A 19,828-nucleotide genomic window follows, 5' to 3' on the forward strand; every position below is an offset into this window, starting at 1 on the left:
ACCCTAACCCTAACCCTAACCCTAACCCTAACCCTAACCCTAACCCTAACCCTAACCCTAACCCTAACCCTAACCCTAACCCTAACCCTAACCCTAACCCTAACCCTAACCCTAACCCTAACCCTAACCCTAACCCTAACCCTAACCCTAACCCTAACCCTAACCCTAACCCTAACCCTAAATAAATTTATTTCTTAGCTATAGTTAGAAGAACTTAGTAATATATATACTTAAAGTTAACTCTTTAGAAAATAAAATAGAAATAAAATAAAATAAATAGTACTTTAGTAAAAAGACTATATCTAGTACTCTCTAAGAAGAACTTAGAATAATAGTTTAAAAAAATAGCTATATTTCTTAAAAAAGAAAACTTATACTTAACTATTAAGATCTTAATATCTATTCTAATAACTAATAAAGTAAACTATAAAGCAATCTACTAGATTTAGCTTTATATTAGTAAAGAGAATAAAAAAATAGTATTAGAAAAAAAGATAGTAAAAGCTATTTAGTAAAAGCTAAAAAAGAAATATAAGAATAATAAAGTATTAGAAAGAAAACTAGTATAGTAGTACTTTACTTTTTAAATAATAAGTTTATAGAGTATATTATAAGTATAGTTAAGCTTACTATTACTTAGAAAGAAAATAAAAGAGGCCTAGCTAGTAATAGTAGAAATAGTTAAACTTAAGAATAGAATCTAAGTTCTACTTAGTAGTCTATCTAAATTTTAGTTATTTATTAGAAATACTATAGATATCTAACTATACTTATTATCTAATAATATTCTTTCTATTTTAGAAAAGAAAAAAGTAGAAATACTTAAATAACTTAAACTAGAGAAAGAATTAGAAATTTTAGCTTATACTATAAAAGCTATATAAAAATAATAATAAAGAAGAAAAAGAATAGATAACTTCGAGTTATTTAAAACTAAATAGTATACTCTATATTAAAAGAAAAAATACTTACTATTAAGCTATTAGTATCTAGAACTTATAAGAAATATAGTTTTAGCTTTTAGAAATATAAGTAAAGTAAAAGCTTTTACTATAATAGAGAATAAGACTAAGGAAAAGTAACTAGCTATTAAGAAATAAACTATTAGAGAAAGTATTATAATTTAAGATTCTATAGATACTATATCTCTCTATCTAATAGTTAGACTTTAAGTAAATAGTACTTTAGGCTTTAGAAATTCTTAGTAGAAAGTATTTCTTTATAAGCTTATAGTAGATAGTAATCTAAGCTTTTCTAACTACTTACTTTAGAGAGTTTTACTTTGCTTTATTCTACTATATCTAGATAGATTAGACCTCTATATTTAATAATTTATAGTATTTTAGAACTCTAGTAGTAAACTTAGTAGTAATAGTTAAAGAAACTTTAAAAAACCTATCTAGCTAGATAGTAATAGGTCTTATAAACTAGCTTATTTCTAGAAAGCTATTTCTAGTAGCTTTTTCTTTAATTAGAGTTTCTAATTAATAGTATACTTAGATATACTTACTAGTTAATTATAGAATATCTAGTACTTATAAAAATAAAAGCTTATATACTAAATATATTATATTAATATACTAGCTATATAGAATAATACTATACTATTATAAGCTATAGTATATCTAAGTAGCTTAGAAAACTAAATAGAAAGTAAATAGGTACTAAAGTATCTAGATATAAAAGTAAATTAGTAAAATCTCTAGCTAGTATATAATATAATCTAAACTACTAGTTATTTCTCTACTATCTATACTTTACTAACCTCTATTATTAGTAGACTTAGTATACTTTATTTCTAATATAAATAACTATAAAATAGAGTACTTATAAGCTCTAGGTAGTAGACTCGAACTACTTAGTATAAGTAAAGTATACTAAGTATTCTTTTAAGAGCTATAATTTAAATCTCTAACTAATAATAAAATTAATATTCTAACTAAAAAGATTAAAGTAATAATAGATATAGAAGTTAAGAAAGTTCTTATATATAAGAGAAATAAGTATATAGTACTACTATAGAAATAAGTAGATCTACTCGAAAAGTAAGTAAGTATTTTAATAATATTACTTATATTACTTATATTACTAATATTATACTCTAGAAGTAGCTAGAGATTTAGCTTACTAAAGCTATTATATATAGCAAAATTATAGAAGCTACTTATAAGAAGTATAATACTATTAAGGATACTCTTATTAAAAAGTTTAAAGTAAAGAGAGCTAAGCTTACTATAAATAAAGTAATTAAAGCTAAGCTTACTAAGAAGCTCGAATAACTTATAACTAAATATAAGAATAGCTAGAATATAAATAAAGTAGAATAAAAGAAGTAACTCGAGCTACTCTAGAATAGAAATAGTATATAGAAGACTTAGAGTTAGAAAAATAGAAGTAGTAGTTAAAAAGAAATATAAATAGAAATAGATATATAATATAAATACTAGAGAAGTACTAGAAGCTTATAAATAGAAATATAGATTCTAGGAGATACTATAAAGTTAGAGCTAAGTCTAGTCGGAACTTATACTATAAATTAAAACTCTAATATAAATAGTATAGTAAGTAATAATTAGGTCTTAGAGTTAGCTAATACTAAGTACTATATAGAAGGACGTAATATAAATTATAGTACTAATTACTAGAATATATATTCTCTAAAATACTACTACTTTAGTTATTTATACTACTTCTTTTAATTATAGTATTAACTATACTCGATTCTTCTAATAAACTAGTCCTTCTCTAGTATTATAACTATAATATACCTAGTCTACTTATCTAGTTTAATATCTCTAAACTAAACTTTTATATTCTAATATTACTAAGTAATATTAACTCTATTCTCTAAAGAATTCTTAAATTCTATTTTAATATAGAGATTATTATATAAAAAGCTTATAAAGTCGTTAATTATTATTAGCTCTCTTCTATAGTAATTAAGAATAGTAGTACTAAGACCTATATAAATTAGTATAGATAATAGAATAATAAGAATAGCGAGCTAAACTATATAATAGTATAGAATTATTTCTAATTTTTCTATATTACTTAATATTACTTAAATACTATATTAGATCTTAGAGTTTATAATTAGTATAGATATATCTAAGCTTACTATCTTATAAATAGGCCGAGAAAAATTCCTGCTTACTATATAAGAAGTAGTACTTATAAGCTAGTATATATTAATAAGCTATAATAGTTTCTATAAGAAAAGTTTAGAACTAATATTATCTATTAGTCTCGAGGTATTCCTATATATAAATAGTATTTCTAGTATAAGAAAGAACTACTCTAGTATAGTATACTAGTTGTTATTCTCTAGAATAATAGCGTTTATAAACTACTAGAAAAAGCTTATAGTAATATTAGCTAAAACAAAGTTATTATAAGTATAATTTATACTAATACTATCGAGGCTAGTTACTATAATAGAATAAGGCGGCTTAGGTAACCTTTAAATTATATTAACTATATAATTATATAAGCTTCTATAATAAGCTACTTAGTTCTTAAAATAAGTTATTATTATATTATACTAGACTTCTATTCTAGTATAAACGCTATCTATAGTATATAATTAGAGTCTAATTATATAAAGTATACTATTATTCTAGAAATAATTAGCTATAAGATCTCGTAGGATTCTCTTTTACTATTTATAGTATAGAAGTACTAGTTCTATAAATTCTATATAATTATAGAATCTAGTAGAAGCGTTTAACGATAAGCTAGAAAGTATATATAGTATATATACTAATATCTCGTTACGAAATTTATATATACTAATAGTTATATTATAATCGAAATAGAAATATAATACTTATATTATAAAAGTAGAGTCGGTATTCTCTAGTATTCTAATAATCGATATATCGAGAAGTATAGTATTAGTAAAGGATAATTACTAACTAGTATCGTACTAACTAGGTTTATCTAGGTCTAACTAGACTTCGAGTATCGGTATATAGAAGTTACTATATATATTTTACTACCTATCTTTAGAATTATTAGAACTAGATAACGCTACTAGAAATACTAAGTTAGCTATAATACTCTAATATTCTTCTATATTAGCTTATATACTTAGTATCTTACTACTATTATTATCTAAATAGTAGAATATACTTAGAGTTAAAATCGTTAAAAGTATAGAAGAGACTACTTATAGAGCCGATTAACTACTAAGAGAAGATAGATACTATATAAGTAGAATAGCTAGAGTCTAGATAGTAATTATATAGAGTCTAAGAAGAGATAAGAAAGTAGACTCTAATAACTAACTAGCTAGTAGGCTTTCTAGTAGTCCTATAGCTATAGATTCTTCTAATCTCTATAAAGTAATAGCTATTATTAATTGCCTAATAATAGTAGTAAATATAATTAGAAATATAGAGGGACTCTATATAAGATTAGTTAAGAGCTTCCTATTAAAATAAGGAAAAATATATAAATATAGTAGTATTAAGTAACTACTTTGCTTATTTATTGCCTTCTAGAGGCTAACTATCCTACCGATACGCTAGGTTAGCGAAGTATAGGAAGTAGATAGGTAGAAGACCCGTAAGAAGTAAAAGGCTTGCTTCTACGAGATTGCTCTTATAGCTCCGGCCCGAAATGCCGATTTAATAATCAAGTCTGCACTTAGGTCGCAACATCGTCGCTTCACTAGGCTCGTCCGGAGCGTGTTGGATGGATTCATGTTCGCGTATTGGCAAAGTGGCCGCATCTTCTTCTGCCAGGAGTTCCGTTTCGCGGTCTGAGCTGCTCGATCTGCTGTGCGCGGTTGAGTGTGACTCCGGAGCTGGCTGGGAGACCGTTGTAGCACCAAGGTACACTGATGGATCAGACGTGGTCGCGACAGAGCGCTGGGGAGCTTCATCCCGAGTCGAGGCCGACATGTTCGCTGACAGCGGTAAGCAGTAGGTCACGATACGTGACGGGGCGACGAAATCAATTATATATGGCCCAGTCGAACAGTGGCCCATAGCCTCGATTTGTACAAAGGCTGGAGTCGTTACTGTAACTGCAGTCACGTACAACCGCGCTGCAGGTGCGACTCCTGCACAAGACTTCATTGGATAGATCTTGTTTGTGACAGCATAGCTGAACATTGTGGCTTGTCAAGCCTCATGCATCGCCACCTTTCCTTCTCCTCATATATCCATGTTTGCGGATCATTATTGCCCGGCGAATGAGGCTGTGTTTGGGCGACTGGTGTTCCGGGATGCTAATTTTGTGCGATAGGTAATCTCTGACCTTTACTCAGATAGTCATGAGGTCCGCCGCATCAGCTGCGACTGTGAACAAGGATGAAAATTTGCAGAGCACCGAGAGGAAGGGTGTCATTGCCAAGGAGAGGCGCTGATCAGTTTTGCAGATTGGCCAGAAGGGTTGACGCTCGAAAGCTCCAGAGGTCGTGTAACCACACCTCGCATTGGCACCAGTTTGGCCGTGACTGCGAAGCACATGAAAGGCGACGCCCGCACCATAGATCGTGCCGTAGTGCTCAGGTCTCTGCAAGCTCTCAAATCAGCTTCCGATTGCCAATTATACCACCAAAGGCGTTGAGATCTGGACACTGTGCATAGTTATGTGCGAGAAGTAGTTTTGAAGGTCAAAGTCGTTCGGAAACGCGAAAATGGTAACAACACCCAGCCGTGCATAGCTTTCACAATGCCAGATGCGCCATGTGTCCCTCGCATACGCTCTTCATTAACCAGTGTCTACAAATAGGCGCTCACCACTGAACAGGAGCAGTGTGTCTGGTCACCACCCAGTAGCCCGGCAGGGTCTCTGTTCAAACGCAATCCTTATCGTTTTACGCCGCGATAATCAGGTGTGGATTTGGTCTCGTTGTCTAAGTTTTGCTCCATATGCCCATATCATCCATGGCAACGGCCATCCAATCACTACCGCAATTCCTGCGAGCAATGTATTCCCAAAGCCGTAGCCAAGACGGTGAAACATGCTCGGTGTGACTATCGAGAGCCCAAATCCTACCAGACATCGCAGGATGTAGACACCCGCCATGGCGTCTGTAGCTCGCTGCTCGTATACATCAGCAATGTACAAGCTCGTGAATTGCAATACAATGACCTCTCCCGCTGCGTACAGAGCCACACCAAGATCAGGTACGACTGGGAATAATCGCGACTGAGCAGACCATCCAAACAATAATAATCCGGCCGGTAATAAGAGTGCACCAAACACGAGAGCAGGCGTCCTGTACTCTGGTCGAGCAAGATCTACACGATCCGATTGCATCGTCAACTTGCGATACAACCATACATTGAACGGCCGAACTCCGAGCGAACCACCGATCTCGCCCACAGCAATCGCTATGAAATTCAGGCTGGCCAGGTCAGACCGCTGACCATATCCATGTCCCCAAACATCCTCAAAAGAGACAAAAGACATGTACACAATTGCATACGTCACAGCCGCGTACAGTGCCAGCAATTGCGTTGTTGCGTGCAAAGTAAAGATTCGCATCGGTCTTTGAAAAGCTTCGTTCACGGCTGCGAGAAGGATTTTCTTCTCTGCACCGCTGGTATCGCTACTCATCAGCGGAACATGTGTCTCTCGGAGAAATATGACTCCGACAACCTGCACGATGGTACTTGCAATCGAAATGCAGAAAAATGACCACCGCCATGTCAAGTGCTTGGTGATGAAGGCTCCAACGATGGGTGCTACAGCTGGACCTAGCTGGACCGGCAATGTGTATACGGGAATCATCCTCGTCCGTTCGTCTGCTGTCCAGCAATCGGTCAAGATGCCGATACCAAGCTGAGTTTGCAGTCAGTACCTCTGGTCTTGGTTCCGGCTCCACCAACATACCGTAACAGGCCCACTGCCTCCAAAACCACTGAGGAATCTGAACACGCTCAAGCTCCAGTTGGTATTTGCAACCCCAGCAGCCGTGTTGAAGATGACGAAAACGAGGCAACTACACTGCAATACGCGAACTCGCCCAAATGTCGATGACAGTGGCGCAATCAGAAGTGGGCCGAAAATATATCCGAGTAAGAATGCCGACAGAGGTAGTGCTGTCAGCTGACGGTTTCCCACTGTCCCAAACTCGCTCGCTATGATTGGTAGCGCAAATGAAGGTGACGATGCCGCAAGAGACGAGACGAACCGGAGGCAACCAACGAGGAAGGTCGTGCGTAGTTTCTTCCCGTGGGACCAATCGCGAGCTGGGCGAGACTCTTCGTTCGGATCGTTGTGAGCAGGAGATTCAGCCTCATCTACAGACGATGATGGTTTCGCTCTGGAGGGTTGTTTTTCAGTCATTTCGTCGATCTCAGCCTTGTCCTTTTGATTGGTCTGTGGAAAGCGAAAGTGATAATTGCAGAACTGGACGATACCAGATCCTCGAGCACCAAGAGAATGTACACGACAATGCCGCCACGGGAGGTCGTCTTGAGAATTGATTCCAAAGTCGTCAGAATTGTTCATACGAGGTAGTGCCCGCTCCGAGACCGGCCCCAATAAGTTCGTGTTCCTGGACGGAGCTCAATGCACCGCCAATGTCTCACAGGGTCCACGCAGATCATGCAAGGCTAGCCAAGGGCCAGGGGACCTGGACAATTCGACATCCCGATTATCAGATCATCAATCAATAATCTGATGGCACGCTTTCATCGGCATATGCCGCGACATGGCCCCATGTTATCAGCCCTATCTCGACTATTGGCGATCGATGTGGGCGGAAGAACTTCTGGCGCCTTCAGGCAGCCGATACTATCGTTCTCACAGTCGACGTCCCATCCGAAGCAACTTTCTGGTCATCGAGCATATCCGTCGTGCTACTTACAAGTGCTCCGGCTCGGAGCATGCTACTACTGTTCTGCCTTCTCATAAACTGTATAGTGAGAGCACATCTGATACCGAAACCCGAGGATTCTCAGTACTGTGCAATAGCATGCTCAGCTATCATCGGCCGGATCAAATTCGAACAGAAACCAGCCGAAAACCCAGTCTGCTCTGGAGTGCTCGCAGTTCAATCAGTCTTCCATTGCGTCGACCATTATTGTGAGCTGGACGATATTAACCGGGGCTTGGACTATCTGAACTGGACATGTACTCAAGAGAAGCGCTCATTTTTGAGCCCATACCAGCTGGCCAGCACCAATAATTTGACTGTGATTAATGCTCAAGAGGCCAAAGGGACCCGGTACACACAGATTGTCATACCTAGCGAGGAGTACTACCAGACTGCACTGGGATCGACAGTGGGACACCTCTTCCGCTACCAGCAACTCGAGTTATTGACAATTTTATAGGTCACACGATATGCTGCGACGGCAGCCTCTTGGAATTTTGCCTTCGGCTTATACGGCTTTTGGGGCGTAGTCATGCTAATAGGCATCTTGCAGCGAATTATTCGAGCAAGGCCTGCAAGACTTTTTCCCAGCAGTTGGCCAGCTCTACAACGTGTTCCAAGCGTCCCCTCTCCCGCGTTCAGCCCGCCTGGAAAAGTCGTGACCACTATCATAATAGCCTACACAACGCTTTGCATCATCGCCTGTTTCCCCGCATACAAAACCTATCGGGGTAATATCTACTACGCCAGCGAAAGGATCGAGTTGGGGAAGTATATCTCCAATCGGCTGGGAATTTTGACTGCCGCTAATATTCCGCTCATTTGGTTGTTTGCTGCTCGAAATAATCCCCTTCTATGGGTATCTGGATGGTCTTACCCGGTTTTCAGTCAGTTTCATCGTTGGACCGCACGCATTACAGCTCTGCTGGCCATTGCACACGGGATAGGCTACTCAATCACGAATTCCTACAAAAAGACATATTACGTGACCTGGAATGAGAGCTACTGGCGTTGGGGAGTGATAGTGAGTAGATCAACCTCACACGAGCCTCGTGACGGGAATCAGACTGACAACGGGCATCATAGGCGCTTCTCGCGATTTGTGTCCTCGCCGCTACATCCATTCCCATACTTCTGGCCCGCTACTACGACTTGTTCCTTATCATGCATACGGCCTGCGCCGCTGTAGGCTTGGCCGGCGTCTACTATCATCACAACGAGCTCCTCGAAAGAAATACCTATCACCTGTTCGTCTGGATTGCCGTGGCCGTATGGATCGCGGAACGTCTGCTCCGGCTCGTCAGAATCACGCGGAACGGATATGCTCAGATCAATACTTATGCCAAGCTTACCCTTCCAGAAGGCTCAGACATGCTGAGGCTAGATGTCACAGAGCACTTCAAGAATTCGCATCATGCACCAGGGCTCGGACAGTACTATTTCATACGCGAGCCACTTCGGTGGAAAGGATGGGAAAGCCATCCCTTTACGCTCTGTTCTTGGCCTCTGAGTACTTCGGCTCCAAACAGTCGACTAGAGTTCTCGAAAGGCGCGGCGATTGAGACCAACGCACACAGGAGCAAGGAATCGAGTATGGGGTACTGTTTTCTAATCAGCCCTCGCAGGGGCTTTACAAGTAGATTGAAGAATCTAGCTTCAAGTCCCGCCTCCTCGTCTGCGATATCTCCGCAGAGGGTTGAACATCAAGGCAGGAACGTTCGTCTTTTGCTGGAAGGTCCTTACCCTGTTGCTACTCTCGCATTGGCCCCATCTGGTTCCATGCTTCTTCTGGTAGCAGGGGGCTCTGGGATCAGCTCTTGTATCCCTCGGCTCTATCAATACATCTCTCACGAAAATTACCTCGGAGTCCATCTGGTCTGGGTAGTCCGTTCCATGGGGACCTTCAACGACGTTCGCGAGCATGAGCTGGCCAGCTTGCTTATGAATGAGAAGCAGACGAGGGGTGTAGAGATCAGTGTTTACGTGACCTCCTCACCAGCTTCAGACAGTGGGCAAGGGCGGAACACAGAGCGAGCGAGTCGTGAAGCAGACGATCAGCCGCAAAACACCCAGACCTTATACAAGACGTATTCTGGTCGGCCAGACCTCGACACTTTGATCAAAACCGAGTGCGAGAAGGCCAGTGTCAATTTCTCGTCTCTCAGCATCTTCTGTTGTGGACCGCCTTCTTTAGCAATGAGATGTAGAGCTGCTACCAAAGCTTCAAAAAGTGCAGGGGGTGGGCCACCGACAGAGTTTGTTGCACATGAACATGGATGGTGATCAGATGCATTAGCACGGTCGTCGGACATCAGCCATACAGGAGACTTTGATAGTGACTTCTCTTTAGTCCAGTCGCGCTGAGAGACCTTGATTTTGCAAGAGCCAAGATGATATGCTCAGCTGCAGCGACATTTCGAGACAGCGATATCATTCCAGGAGTGCCCTGAACTTCTCTTCCACTGTCTGCTCTTTGAAAACGCACAGGTGATGTTGCATTTCGACTTCGTACCGGGCCGGTCGAGCTCTCGTCGGCCTTTGTCGCTTCAAATAGAGTTTCAATGTCCTGATGTGAGCCAGTCGACCCATCCTTGGATAGTGCTTGGCGTCCGTGGCCTGGTTAGGGTCAAAACAGGGCAAACTTACATCTGTGCCAAGGCTCTAGCAATGTGGCCATGGTCCCATGTCACACTACCAGACATGTCTCGCCTTCACCGCGAATTGGCCGAGCTCAAGAGAGCGAAGAATCGCCCTTGGCATGCTTACCTTGTAGTCTTGTAAGACATCGACCATGTCTGATGCAGGCTAAATGATGACAACATGATCACAACGATCCCTCATACCACCGTCCAGCTCATCATGTCCCGCCATTAAGCTACCAGACATACATGGGCTCTGAGAGAGTTTTGCGGTACTTTTCGAATGCCAGCAGGGAATTCGTGGGGCAGATGGACTTTGTCGTGGCGATACCACACGCCACAGCCATAGCTACCAACATAAATTGCCGCATGTCATCGATGGGGCATAGCATCGCCATCTTATCTTATCTCATTCCTCAATCACATCGCCCTAGCGATTCTATAATGCCACATTCCAGCTTTCTTGACTCGGACAATATGTCCTTCCAGCAGGCACAAGATCTGCCAACCAAGGTTCGAGCCGCTTATGAAGTCAGCTCACGCTTGATAGCTTCCCTTATCAATGAAGGCTTCCTGAAAGCGTCACCGTGCAAATGTCCTATATTGGAATTATCGCATGGTGCCTCCGGAATTCGCGTGTACGGTATCGCTGGCCATGAACAACAAGAGCTTTGGGTGGGAACATCAAGATCACATGGTTCAGGTGCCAGACTCTGGTACCCCGCCGACTTCGTGTTCCCCGTCTGGATTCGCGATGAATCTTCGGGATGGTGCAAGGCACATCATCCTCGACAAATCGCGATCAGGGCCCGTGAGATGTCTTTGTTAGGTGCTGCAGAGATAGAAGGAGATTGGGAGGTGATTGTGAAACAGCTTGACTCTGCATTCAGCGACATGGGTATGTTCGCCCTGCGTACTCGTCATGAGGCGGAACTTGCGCTGACATCTGTTTACCAGTGACATGGTTACAATGGGGCGAGAGCAGACTCATTCCAACCATCGAATCGCCGACAATCGCATGGGAGCAAGCAGTGGTCGTTGGCCACCCCGTCAATCCGGTGCGTGTGGGATTAAGAGTCCAGATCCGTGGCTCGACGCTTACTTCACGACTGGACTACAGATAGGCCGTTCGATATTGGCGCACCACGGTGCCGAGTACTTGGAACCTTCGGAAGCAACAAGCCTCCTTCACCCGGGCATCTCACTGATAGCCATCGATCGCTCCAAGACTAAAATCACTGGACCTCTATGCTCTATCCTCAACAAGCTATTGTGTGAACTACAGCTGCCTCCGACTCAACAAAACGAGCTCACCATTCCGTGCCTCAGCAGACAGCTACCTGCCATTCAAGGCTTCTTCCCGACAGCCCGCGTGCTTCGAAGCGACGCATTCTTCGCGTCAGCACAAACCTCACTTCGCACAGTCCAGATGCCGGATCATTTCGGTTTGGACTACCACATCAAATTTGCCCTTTCCTACACCATTGGATCCAATCTGCGGACTATCACCCCTCATACGGTGGGGATGAGCCAGGAACTATCGAATGTCATTGCAGACGCTGTAGCAGACGACACATGGATCTGTCAAGAGGTCGCCGGAGTGACAGGATCACAGAAGGATGCCAAGGCTGCGCGTCATTTGTCCTGTATGCTCCGCCAGAATCTCGAGCCACGCGCAAAAGCTCTCGGTCAAACTCTCATTGTCGTATCCGCATTACGTCAGGTCCCAGCTCACCAGTCCGAATGTATCGCAGCCCTGGTGTTCGATCTGAAAACGCCAGACTCGAAGCTCGCCTGGTTCAAACAATTCTCTTCCAAACTCCTCCATGCAGTCCTCATTCCAGCCTTGCGATCCGGCATTGGCCTTGAAGCTCACGGTCAAAACAGCCTCATTCGTGTTGACATCGCAACCCGCGCCATCGTTGGATTTTGCTTTCGCGACTTCGGCAGCTGCAAAATTCACATGCCTACGTTGAACCGCCGTGGTCACTATCTGGACACCATGAAGCCTGGGTGCTGGATACCTGCTGACAGAGAAGAAGAAGCTTGGGACCAGCTGCAGCATACCGTGTTCAATGAGCAGCTGCAGTCAATGATCGGCCAACTTAAGCTAGATCCAACCACCGCATGGACGTTAGTACGGGATCAGCTCGACGACTTCTTCGCATCAAATATGGAATTCGAGGCAGCTTCTCGAATGCATGCCTACTTTACGCGTCCGATGGTGTCGTATAAGGCTCTCCTGCGCCTGGGATTCAACCTCAATGCTACTGAGGTAAGTCTTTCACTCGTGCGTATCCTCGTGAAGGGCTAACACGTGTATGCTCTGTGTCTAGGATATTTTTGTAGAAGTGCCAAATGCTCTACACTTCGAGGTGGTAAACTGTACTGGACTAGATGCTGCGAGGAAAATCCAGTTAGAGTGAGAGCAGGTGTAGCTCCGCCCTGAAGTCCCAACAACTCAATCAGACTTTTCACTTGACTTGCGACATGATGCCTTTGCTCAAGCTCAACCGTGACTCAGTGGATGTAGGCGATCGCATCATCTCCGATTGAGCGTTCCAAGTCGTAATGTGGACTTCTTCATCTGGTCATCGCCGTCGGTTTTGGTTGAGAAGATCGCGGCGAGTCTGTCACAGCATGGACGCGTATCGGCATTTTGGGAATTGTCGACAGCTGGGGCTGCTGGTCCCAACTGAGGATCGAGGGCGGCATAATCTCCAGCCAGATTTCGTGAGAGGTAATGCGCTATTACTAGCAAAGTGCTCGCCGGTTAGCCAGCGGCAAAGAACGATGAAGGGAAGCCGGATCATGATTTCGCCGGCTCTGGCGCCACTCTCTGCATGGCAACGGCCGAACTTCACCGACTTCACGTCTCCCTCCTCCTCCTCCTTATGCAGCACGCTTCTCAGGCAACGGACAGAGACGTGGTCATCACCACGTGGCCATTCTTGCAGACCGACGGCTCTGCGCAGCTCGAAGCTTGGAGCTGGGATGCCATGGGCGAATCAAAGCATGGCACTGGGAGGCCGCCCGCCACGTCACCGCGTGACACCGGCAGGGCAAATGCCGCAAGTGAGGGCGCTTCTCATCATTGACTGCGTTGGTAGGCTTAGCAGTCTCGCAACAAACTCAAAACTACCTGCAACCGATCCTGCCTGGGCGCGTTGACGAATCATGGGTCGATTATATCTCCGCCCAAGACGTTCACGCTACCTGCGTCCGGCATTTGTGGTTGCCTGCAACGATGACCGAGGGGCCCCTCCTGGCCGTCCACTTCGTTGACACTGCACAGCCCTTGAAAAAGCTTCGGAATCTGCTCCGATGAGCTGCCTGGATGGCGGCATACGACGTGGTAGTCTTCAAAAGCCGGCAGCTGCCTCTTCGATCTGCATTGTGATCCATCCGACAATGCTTACTGCGACACAGGGCACTGGGGCACTGCTGGCCTCGGCACTCGGCCACGCCTTCCAGTCCAATGGTACGCCGTTTCGCGCTGGGCTCATGCGTACAACGGTCCAAGCTAGGCGGCACCGCCAACCTTCTACCATGCGCCCCCAATCATGATAAGCACTGTGCTGTTCGGCGACCAGAATACAATCTTTCCAAGGCATCGGATCCTTCTTCAATTTGATGGTGTCTTCTCGACCTCATATTGCTGCGTCGGAATTCCATCTAGAGCAGCGGACGCCCTTGCCGTCTGGGTATGGAGCCGCAACTCTTTCCGCGAGAGCGTGGCGATGCAGGAGGCGGTATCTACAACTCTCGGTCTCCAGCAGCGCCGCAGACGAAAGACTGCTTGCCATTCACGCATTTATGCGACTTGTTCAAGACTCTGGTACCACCCGACAGTGTGTTCGCCAGCTTACAGTCGATCGACGGCTCGTGTCAAGCAGAAATGTCGCGACTACGGGCAGTGCTGCCTAGCGCAGAAGTCCCTGCTACAACCGGTCCTATGGTGACGGCACAATGCAGTACGACCCGCCTTAAGCTACTCACCTATGCGGCTTCCAACAACCTAGCGGGCATGGATGACCAACAAGGGCGAGCGTCGGCGAATGTATCAATCTTGCAGTATTTTGAAAGCTTATCAGCGAACCTCTTTCGAGCCTACGAAAACACATACCTTGGTCCGACGCTGTTCAGCAATGATATTTCGATGCGGCCAATAGCGGAGACCCTCTTCAAAGCGGCGGTAGGGACTGGCGACGTCGGAGTCGTCAGGCAGATTCTCTCGTCGCCGGAGTGCAGTCTCAAAATCAACGACGTGGTGGTTATCGAGGAAAGCAGTGGTGTTCCTTTTACGGCGTTGGAGTTCGCGGCCCATTGTCAGAACCTTGCACTCGTGGAACTACTTGTCGACAACGGAGCTGATCTGGATGGTTATCGCACACGCTTGTGCAGCAATAAAGTGCGCGTCATTGGGGAGAATGCATCGATGAAAGGACGCTCGATCGCGGCTGAAGCACGGGTTCGCGGCAGTCTGGAATGCGCACTATGTCCAAGACTTCTCAATGACGAAGGGTGGAGCCCCCCTGGTTACAACCCTGATTTGATCAGTCACCTCATTGAATGTGGTGCCCGGATTCAACCTGTGAAGGATGGCTGGCCGTGCGAATATCTGTTGCACCAGATGGCTTTACCCGACCATGACAGCACTGTGGATCTTCTGGTCAGCCGGCTCATCAACTCGGCCAACCAGCGCAGCTGGATGGACAGCGGATTCTTTCATGTTGCTTTCGATAATCTGGAGCAGGCTGTACTGCACCGTCTCATCGATTACATGTGTAGTTGGGCATGCAATTTTGGTCACTGCGATCAGCCTCCAGGTGGTATGCCACCTCGGTTCCAATTCTGTCCGCCAAAGCTTGCCTGGAGATCTCCGCTCCAGTTTCCTCTTGGATCACAACGGCCTCTCACCACCCGCACTAGGCCTCAATTCATTCTGGATATCTGCGCTGCTCGTGGACACCTGGAACTTGTCTGCCGGCTTCTTGACCTTGGTGCAGTCTGCAGCTCAGAGACACTCAGCGTAGCAATAGCTGCCAACCAAGTCGAGGTAGCACAATACTTGATGCGCCCCTCATGCGCCAAGTCGTATGGATACTCATCGCTACTGAGTTCGACTCCTCTTGCAGAAGCTATCTACCTCCAGAACACGACTCTACTCATGTCCTTTCCATCCCTCGCAGTTGGCGATCTCGATTTCGAGAGCTACCGAGCCATGGTGAGAGCTGCAGCTGCGATAGGGGATCTCGAAAGAGTGCGCATTCTTCTCGATTCGGAAAAGCCTGTGCACATCAACGCCGCCCAGCGCCAGCAAATTACCAATATCGCCTTACTGGAGGCGTGTCACCAGAAACGAACGAGAGTGGTAAGACACCTTCTCGAAGCAAATGCCTGTGCCAGCAACACCCGTGTAACATTCGACGACAGCACATTCTTCACTCGGAGCGCACTGGGAATGGCGATCCAATCAGAGGATCTTGCATCGATCGGGGCCTTGATCGATCACGGCGCTTCAGATGGGTTGGACTTCTACCAGATGACTGCTGTACAATATGCAATTCAAGCTGGGAATTCTTCTTTGACGAAGATGTTGGTTGCAGCTGGCTACAGTTCCAGCGGAGCTTTTGATGTTGCAGTAGAGGAGGGACATATGCAACTCGCAAGAGAGTTGCTTGGCATGGGTGCTTTGATTGGCTCGCATGCCCTGCGCGGCGCCGTGATGGCCCAAGATGTGGACTTGGTCGAGCTGATACTCGCGCATAACACGTTTCCTATAGATGTGAAAGCACTCGAGGATGCCGTAACTTTAGGCAACGAACGTGTGATCAGTGTCTTGTACAGTCGCGCCGTGAAAGATGACCTACATTACGACCAAGGCCAACGAGTTGAAATACTGGAATCTCTGGTACGGTATGGAAAATCTGATCTACTGAGGCCTTTTCTGCAACGTGATAATGCCCGGATGTCACCTTCTGGGATCCAACTGGACTGGCTTATCCGTCCGCTACTGGCCGCCATCGAATTCAACGGAAGCGCAGCGTTCGAACTCTCTCAGGCAGTGCTAGGAGCGGGCGCTAATCCCAACACTTTGTGTTCGCAGCATGAATTGGAAGCAAGCACCAGGAGTCAACGTGACCGCCATGGTCCCTCGAAGGATACAGGTGAACGAATCGTTACTTCGGCCCTATTGGAAGCTATCCGTATTGGCAAGGAGGACATCGTCCAATTGTTGATTGACTTTGGAGCGGATGCCAATATGTCTGCATCAAGAGGCTGCCGAAAGACCCCGCTACAGCAGGCTGCCGAATCCGGTTCTTTGACGCTCGTTGAGATGCTGTTATTGCATGGGGCCGACGTCAACGCGGCTGCAGCAGTGCGACATGGAACTACCGCGCTTCAGCTCGCTGCTAAGCTCGGATACATCGGCCTTGCTGAATTACTGATTGAGCGTGGCGCTGATATTTGTGCTCCCGGTGCTGTGATCGGCGGACAGACGGCGTTTGCGTCGGCAGCTGACTGGGGAAGATTCGACATGATCAAATACCTTGCGTCTCGAGCCGAGATACCTGATGACGAGCTTCGGAATGCACAGAGATTGGCGCAAGCTAATGGGCATGGCGCAGTCGTTGAAGGAATCGAGTGCATGATGCTGCAACGACACAATCGGCCTCTCGATATAGGCTACCGTTCGACTGTCCCAAGCATCCACAAGGCAACTGTGCAGAACGCAAGCCATTTCGGAATGCCTGAAGACATTACGATGTCTAGCGGCAAGCAATCAGAAGCCTTAAGGTTCTTGTGCGCTATATTTCGCCGTGTACAACAAGAGAAAACGACACAACTCAACCAAAAAACGCCAACTGAAATACCAGGTGGCCCGGCAGTACGACTTTGGGAGGCAGGCTCGAGTGACGTGCATCCGGGTTTCGAGTCGCCCAATGTCTGCTACGCCTCCTCAGACTCTCGTCAGGACCCTTCGACATCTTGGACGTCCAACATATCTCCACAGCCCAGAGCTATGCCCTCTCACAAAAATATCATCGAGCTGGTTGGATTGAGCTCACAATACGTGTGCATAAAATGTCAAACGCAATTCTGCAATGCATCAGCTCTGAGTCGGCACAGACGTACGAAGCACACGGCTCCTACATCCAGGCAGGAATTCTCCTGCACACAGTGTGACCGAAGCTTTCGTCGCAAAGATCTGTGCGATCGCCATCAAGCGGCACACAGCAAGAATTCCCAAATGTATGCACCTTGTCCACGGTGCAATTGGCCGCATCGAAAGGACTATCTGAAAAAGCATTTACTGATCTGTCGAGGCAAAGTTGCGGTTCAGGTGGTTGAGGGCTGAGAGGCGGGAATCTTGGATTCCGAGGACAGCAGGAGGGCACATTTAAAAATTGTTCGCGAATTGCAAATTGCCATGGACTATCGTCAATTCATTCGATACATGAATTCATAAGTCCTTCCACCATGTCAGGGTCTAAAGCGGAAGACCACGATTCTGCTTCTGCCTGCATTCTGCCAGATTCAAAGGCCTTCGTTGACGAGAACTCTGGTCGACTCCCTGAGGTCGGATTCTAGTTCGACCGTCCGTCCTCTTGTCAGACGTTGCCCTCTAGTACTGCGCCTCTCTTGGTGGGTTCTCGCTGCGCTTGTACTGCGCCTCTCGTGGAGGATTCTCACTGCGCTTGTATTGAGCCTCCCGGGGCGGGTTCTCACTGCGCTTGTACTGTGCTTCTCTGGGAGGGTTCTCGCTCCGCTTGTACTGCGCCTCCCGTGGGGGCCTCTCTTGGGCATATCTTGCCGAGTTCTCGCTCCGCTTGTACTGCGCTTCCCGCGGAGGTCTCTCTTGGGCATATCTTGCTAAGTTCTCGCTACGCTTGTACTGCGCTTCCCGCGGGGGTCTCTCTTGGGCCCACCGTGGTGAATTCTCGCTACGCTTGTATTGAGCCTCACGAGGAGGATTCTCGCTGCGTGTCTCCAGACCAGCCGGCTCCCTAAGCAGCAAGTCACCTGCGATACGTTCATGAGCATCCTGTCGAGTGAGGAATACCGCTGACGTCAAGTCGAAACAATGCTCAGAAGTATTGTATTCAGTACGTACCAGTTGGCAAGGCTGCGGCAACAGTCGCGAGTGCTGCGAAAGCGATGGTCAAAGGGCTCTTCATCTTGGTGGTGGAGAGCTCAACGGACGTTTTTGAATGCCGTGCGAAGAAAGTGTTCCTGAATCTGATGTGAATGCCTTGGAGCAATCGAAGAGGAGGCCCGCTTCTTATCAGTCTTTCTTGGTTGCAATCGCTGGGATCCCTTCCCGTCGGCAAGACTAGCGCTGACAAGTGAATGTACTGGAACACAGCAACCTGCCTTTTCGAGCTTGGTATTGGACTAGTCTGTCACATGCACTGCAGACTGCGGTCAATGGCATAGACTTATGCACACCATCACCAAGGGTTATGGTGCTTGCCACTTCTGAGTCAAGTCGGACGTGGGTCCACACTAGAGCGGTCTCAGATGGGCGAAGTCGACTTGGACGGACACTCGATCGTACAGCATCTGCAAGACTCGGACTTGTTGCCGCAATGCAGGAATGTTGGTGAAGAGAGATCACTGGCCGCCAAACTTGTTCCAGTTTGTCTCGTATCCACTCCTCCTGTTTTGAGATCGGATATGGGCTTCCGTGAACGATTGAATCCGCAGGTGACACCCGCGACTCCTGTTCCACGCTTGGAAAGGCGTAGCAATTCCTCATGTCCATTAACAATCACGCAAACATGGCTGATAAGACGACACAAGGTGCGATAACGTGGTCTCACTTGACTAATCTGGCCATGAGTCAACTACTCCTGATTGTTGAAGCTGCAGCGGACTACGATTCGACGCGTCAAAGTCGCCGCCGCTACAGACATCCTTCAGCATGCCCGGCCGAAACAGACGTGACGTCGACTGTCAGCTGCTGAGCATTGCTTTGATTGGTGGCTTCCGCTGCCAACAAGTACCGACGCCTACGATTTGACTTCAATGCAGCGAGGTGCATTAGCTATGCATGAAGATAGCGGACCCGGGCATCACTAACGCCATTGGCCAGACTCTCCGCTTCGTTGGTATGCCATTGATCCCATATTCACTTTGCTTGGCCAATGTGCTTGGCACTCTTATGCATTCGACCGCAATGTACAGATTGCTATTGGAGGTGCAATTGCTTTCTCCGATACTTGATTGAACTCGCATTTTTGTTGCACAGTAACTCAACAGACACACAAGGCTCGTGTTATCGATCGTCCGCTTTTCCACGAATTACCCGAGACAGATGTGAGACAGTCTCCGCAAGCGCTTCACCGAC

The 19,828-nt window shown here is 45.8% G+C and overlaps 5 protein-coding genes across 5 annotated transcripts; 3 read left to right on the plus strand and 2 right to left on the minus strand.

Moving 5' to 3' along the window:
• Positions 1–5,838: 5,838 nt before the first annotated feature.
• RHO25_005645 (uncharacterized protein) lies at positions 5,839–7,467 on the minus strand (the record flags this gene model as incomplete). The annotated part of the gene is made up of 2 exons (XM_023596531.2): positions 5,839–6,795; positions 6,847–7,467. The coding sequence occupies 2 exons, from the start codon at positions 7,465–7,467 to the stop codon at positions 5,839–5,841; spliced, it is 1,578 nt and encodes a 525-aa protein (XP_023452971.2).
• A 377-nt stretch (positions 7,468–7,844) lies between these two features.
• On the plus strand, positions 7,845–10,117 carry RHO25_005646 (uncharacterized protein; the record flags this gene model as incomplete). The annotated part of the gene is made up of 3 exons (XM_023596532.1): positions 7,845–8,243; positions 8,295–8,858; positions 8,921–10,117. 3 exons carry the CDS (start codon positions 7,845–7,847, stop codon positions 10,115–10,117), a joined length of 2,160 nt encoding a protein of 719 aa, XP_023452170.1.
• An 833-nt stretch (positions 10,118–10,950) lies between these two features.
• RHO25_005647 (uncharacterized protein) lies at positions 10,951–12,899 on the plus strand (the record flags this gene model as incomplete). The annotated part of the gene is made up of 4 exons (XM_023596533.2): positions 10,951–11,371; positions 11,431–11,531; positions 11,594–12,748; positions 12,810–12,899. 4 exons carry the CDS (start codon positions 10,951–10,953, stop codon positions 12,897–12,899), a joined length of 1,767 nt encoding a protein of 588 aa, XP_023452149.2.
• Positions 12,900–14,179: 1,280 nt separating this feature from the next.
• On the plus strand, positions 14,180–17,664 carry RHO25_005648 (uncharacterized protein; the record flags this gene model as incomplete). The annotated part of the gene is made up of 2 exons (XM_065602684.1): positions 14,180–17,551; positions 17,608–17,664. The coding sequence occupies 2 exons, from the start codon at positions 14,180–14,182 to the stop codon at positions 17,662–17,664; spliced, it is 3,429 nt and encodes a 1,142-aa protein (XP_065458756.1).
• Positions 17,665–18,103: 439 nt separating this feature from the next.
• Positions 18,104–18,656, minus strand: RHO25_005649 (uncharacterized protein; the record flags this gene model as incomplete). The annotated part of the gene is made up of 2 exons (XM_023596535.2): positions 18,104–18,501; positions 18,593–18,656. The coding sequence occupies 2 exons, from the start codon at positions 18,654–18,656 to the stop codon at positions 18,104–18,106; spliced, it is 462 nt and encodes a 153-aa protein (XP_023452151.1).
• Between the last annotated feature and the right edge of the window lie 1,172 nt (positions 18,657–19,828).

Source organism: Cercospora beticola, chromosome 4, assembly GCF_033473495.1.
Source record: "Cercospora beticola chromosome 4, complete sequence".
In the NCBI taxonomy this organism is placed as follows: Eukaryota; Fungi; Ascomycota; class Dothideomycetes; order Mycosphaerellales; family Mycosphaerellaceae; genus Cercospora; species Cercospora beticola.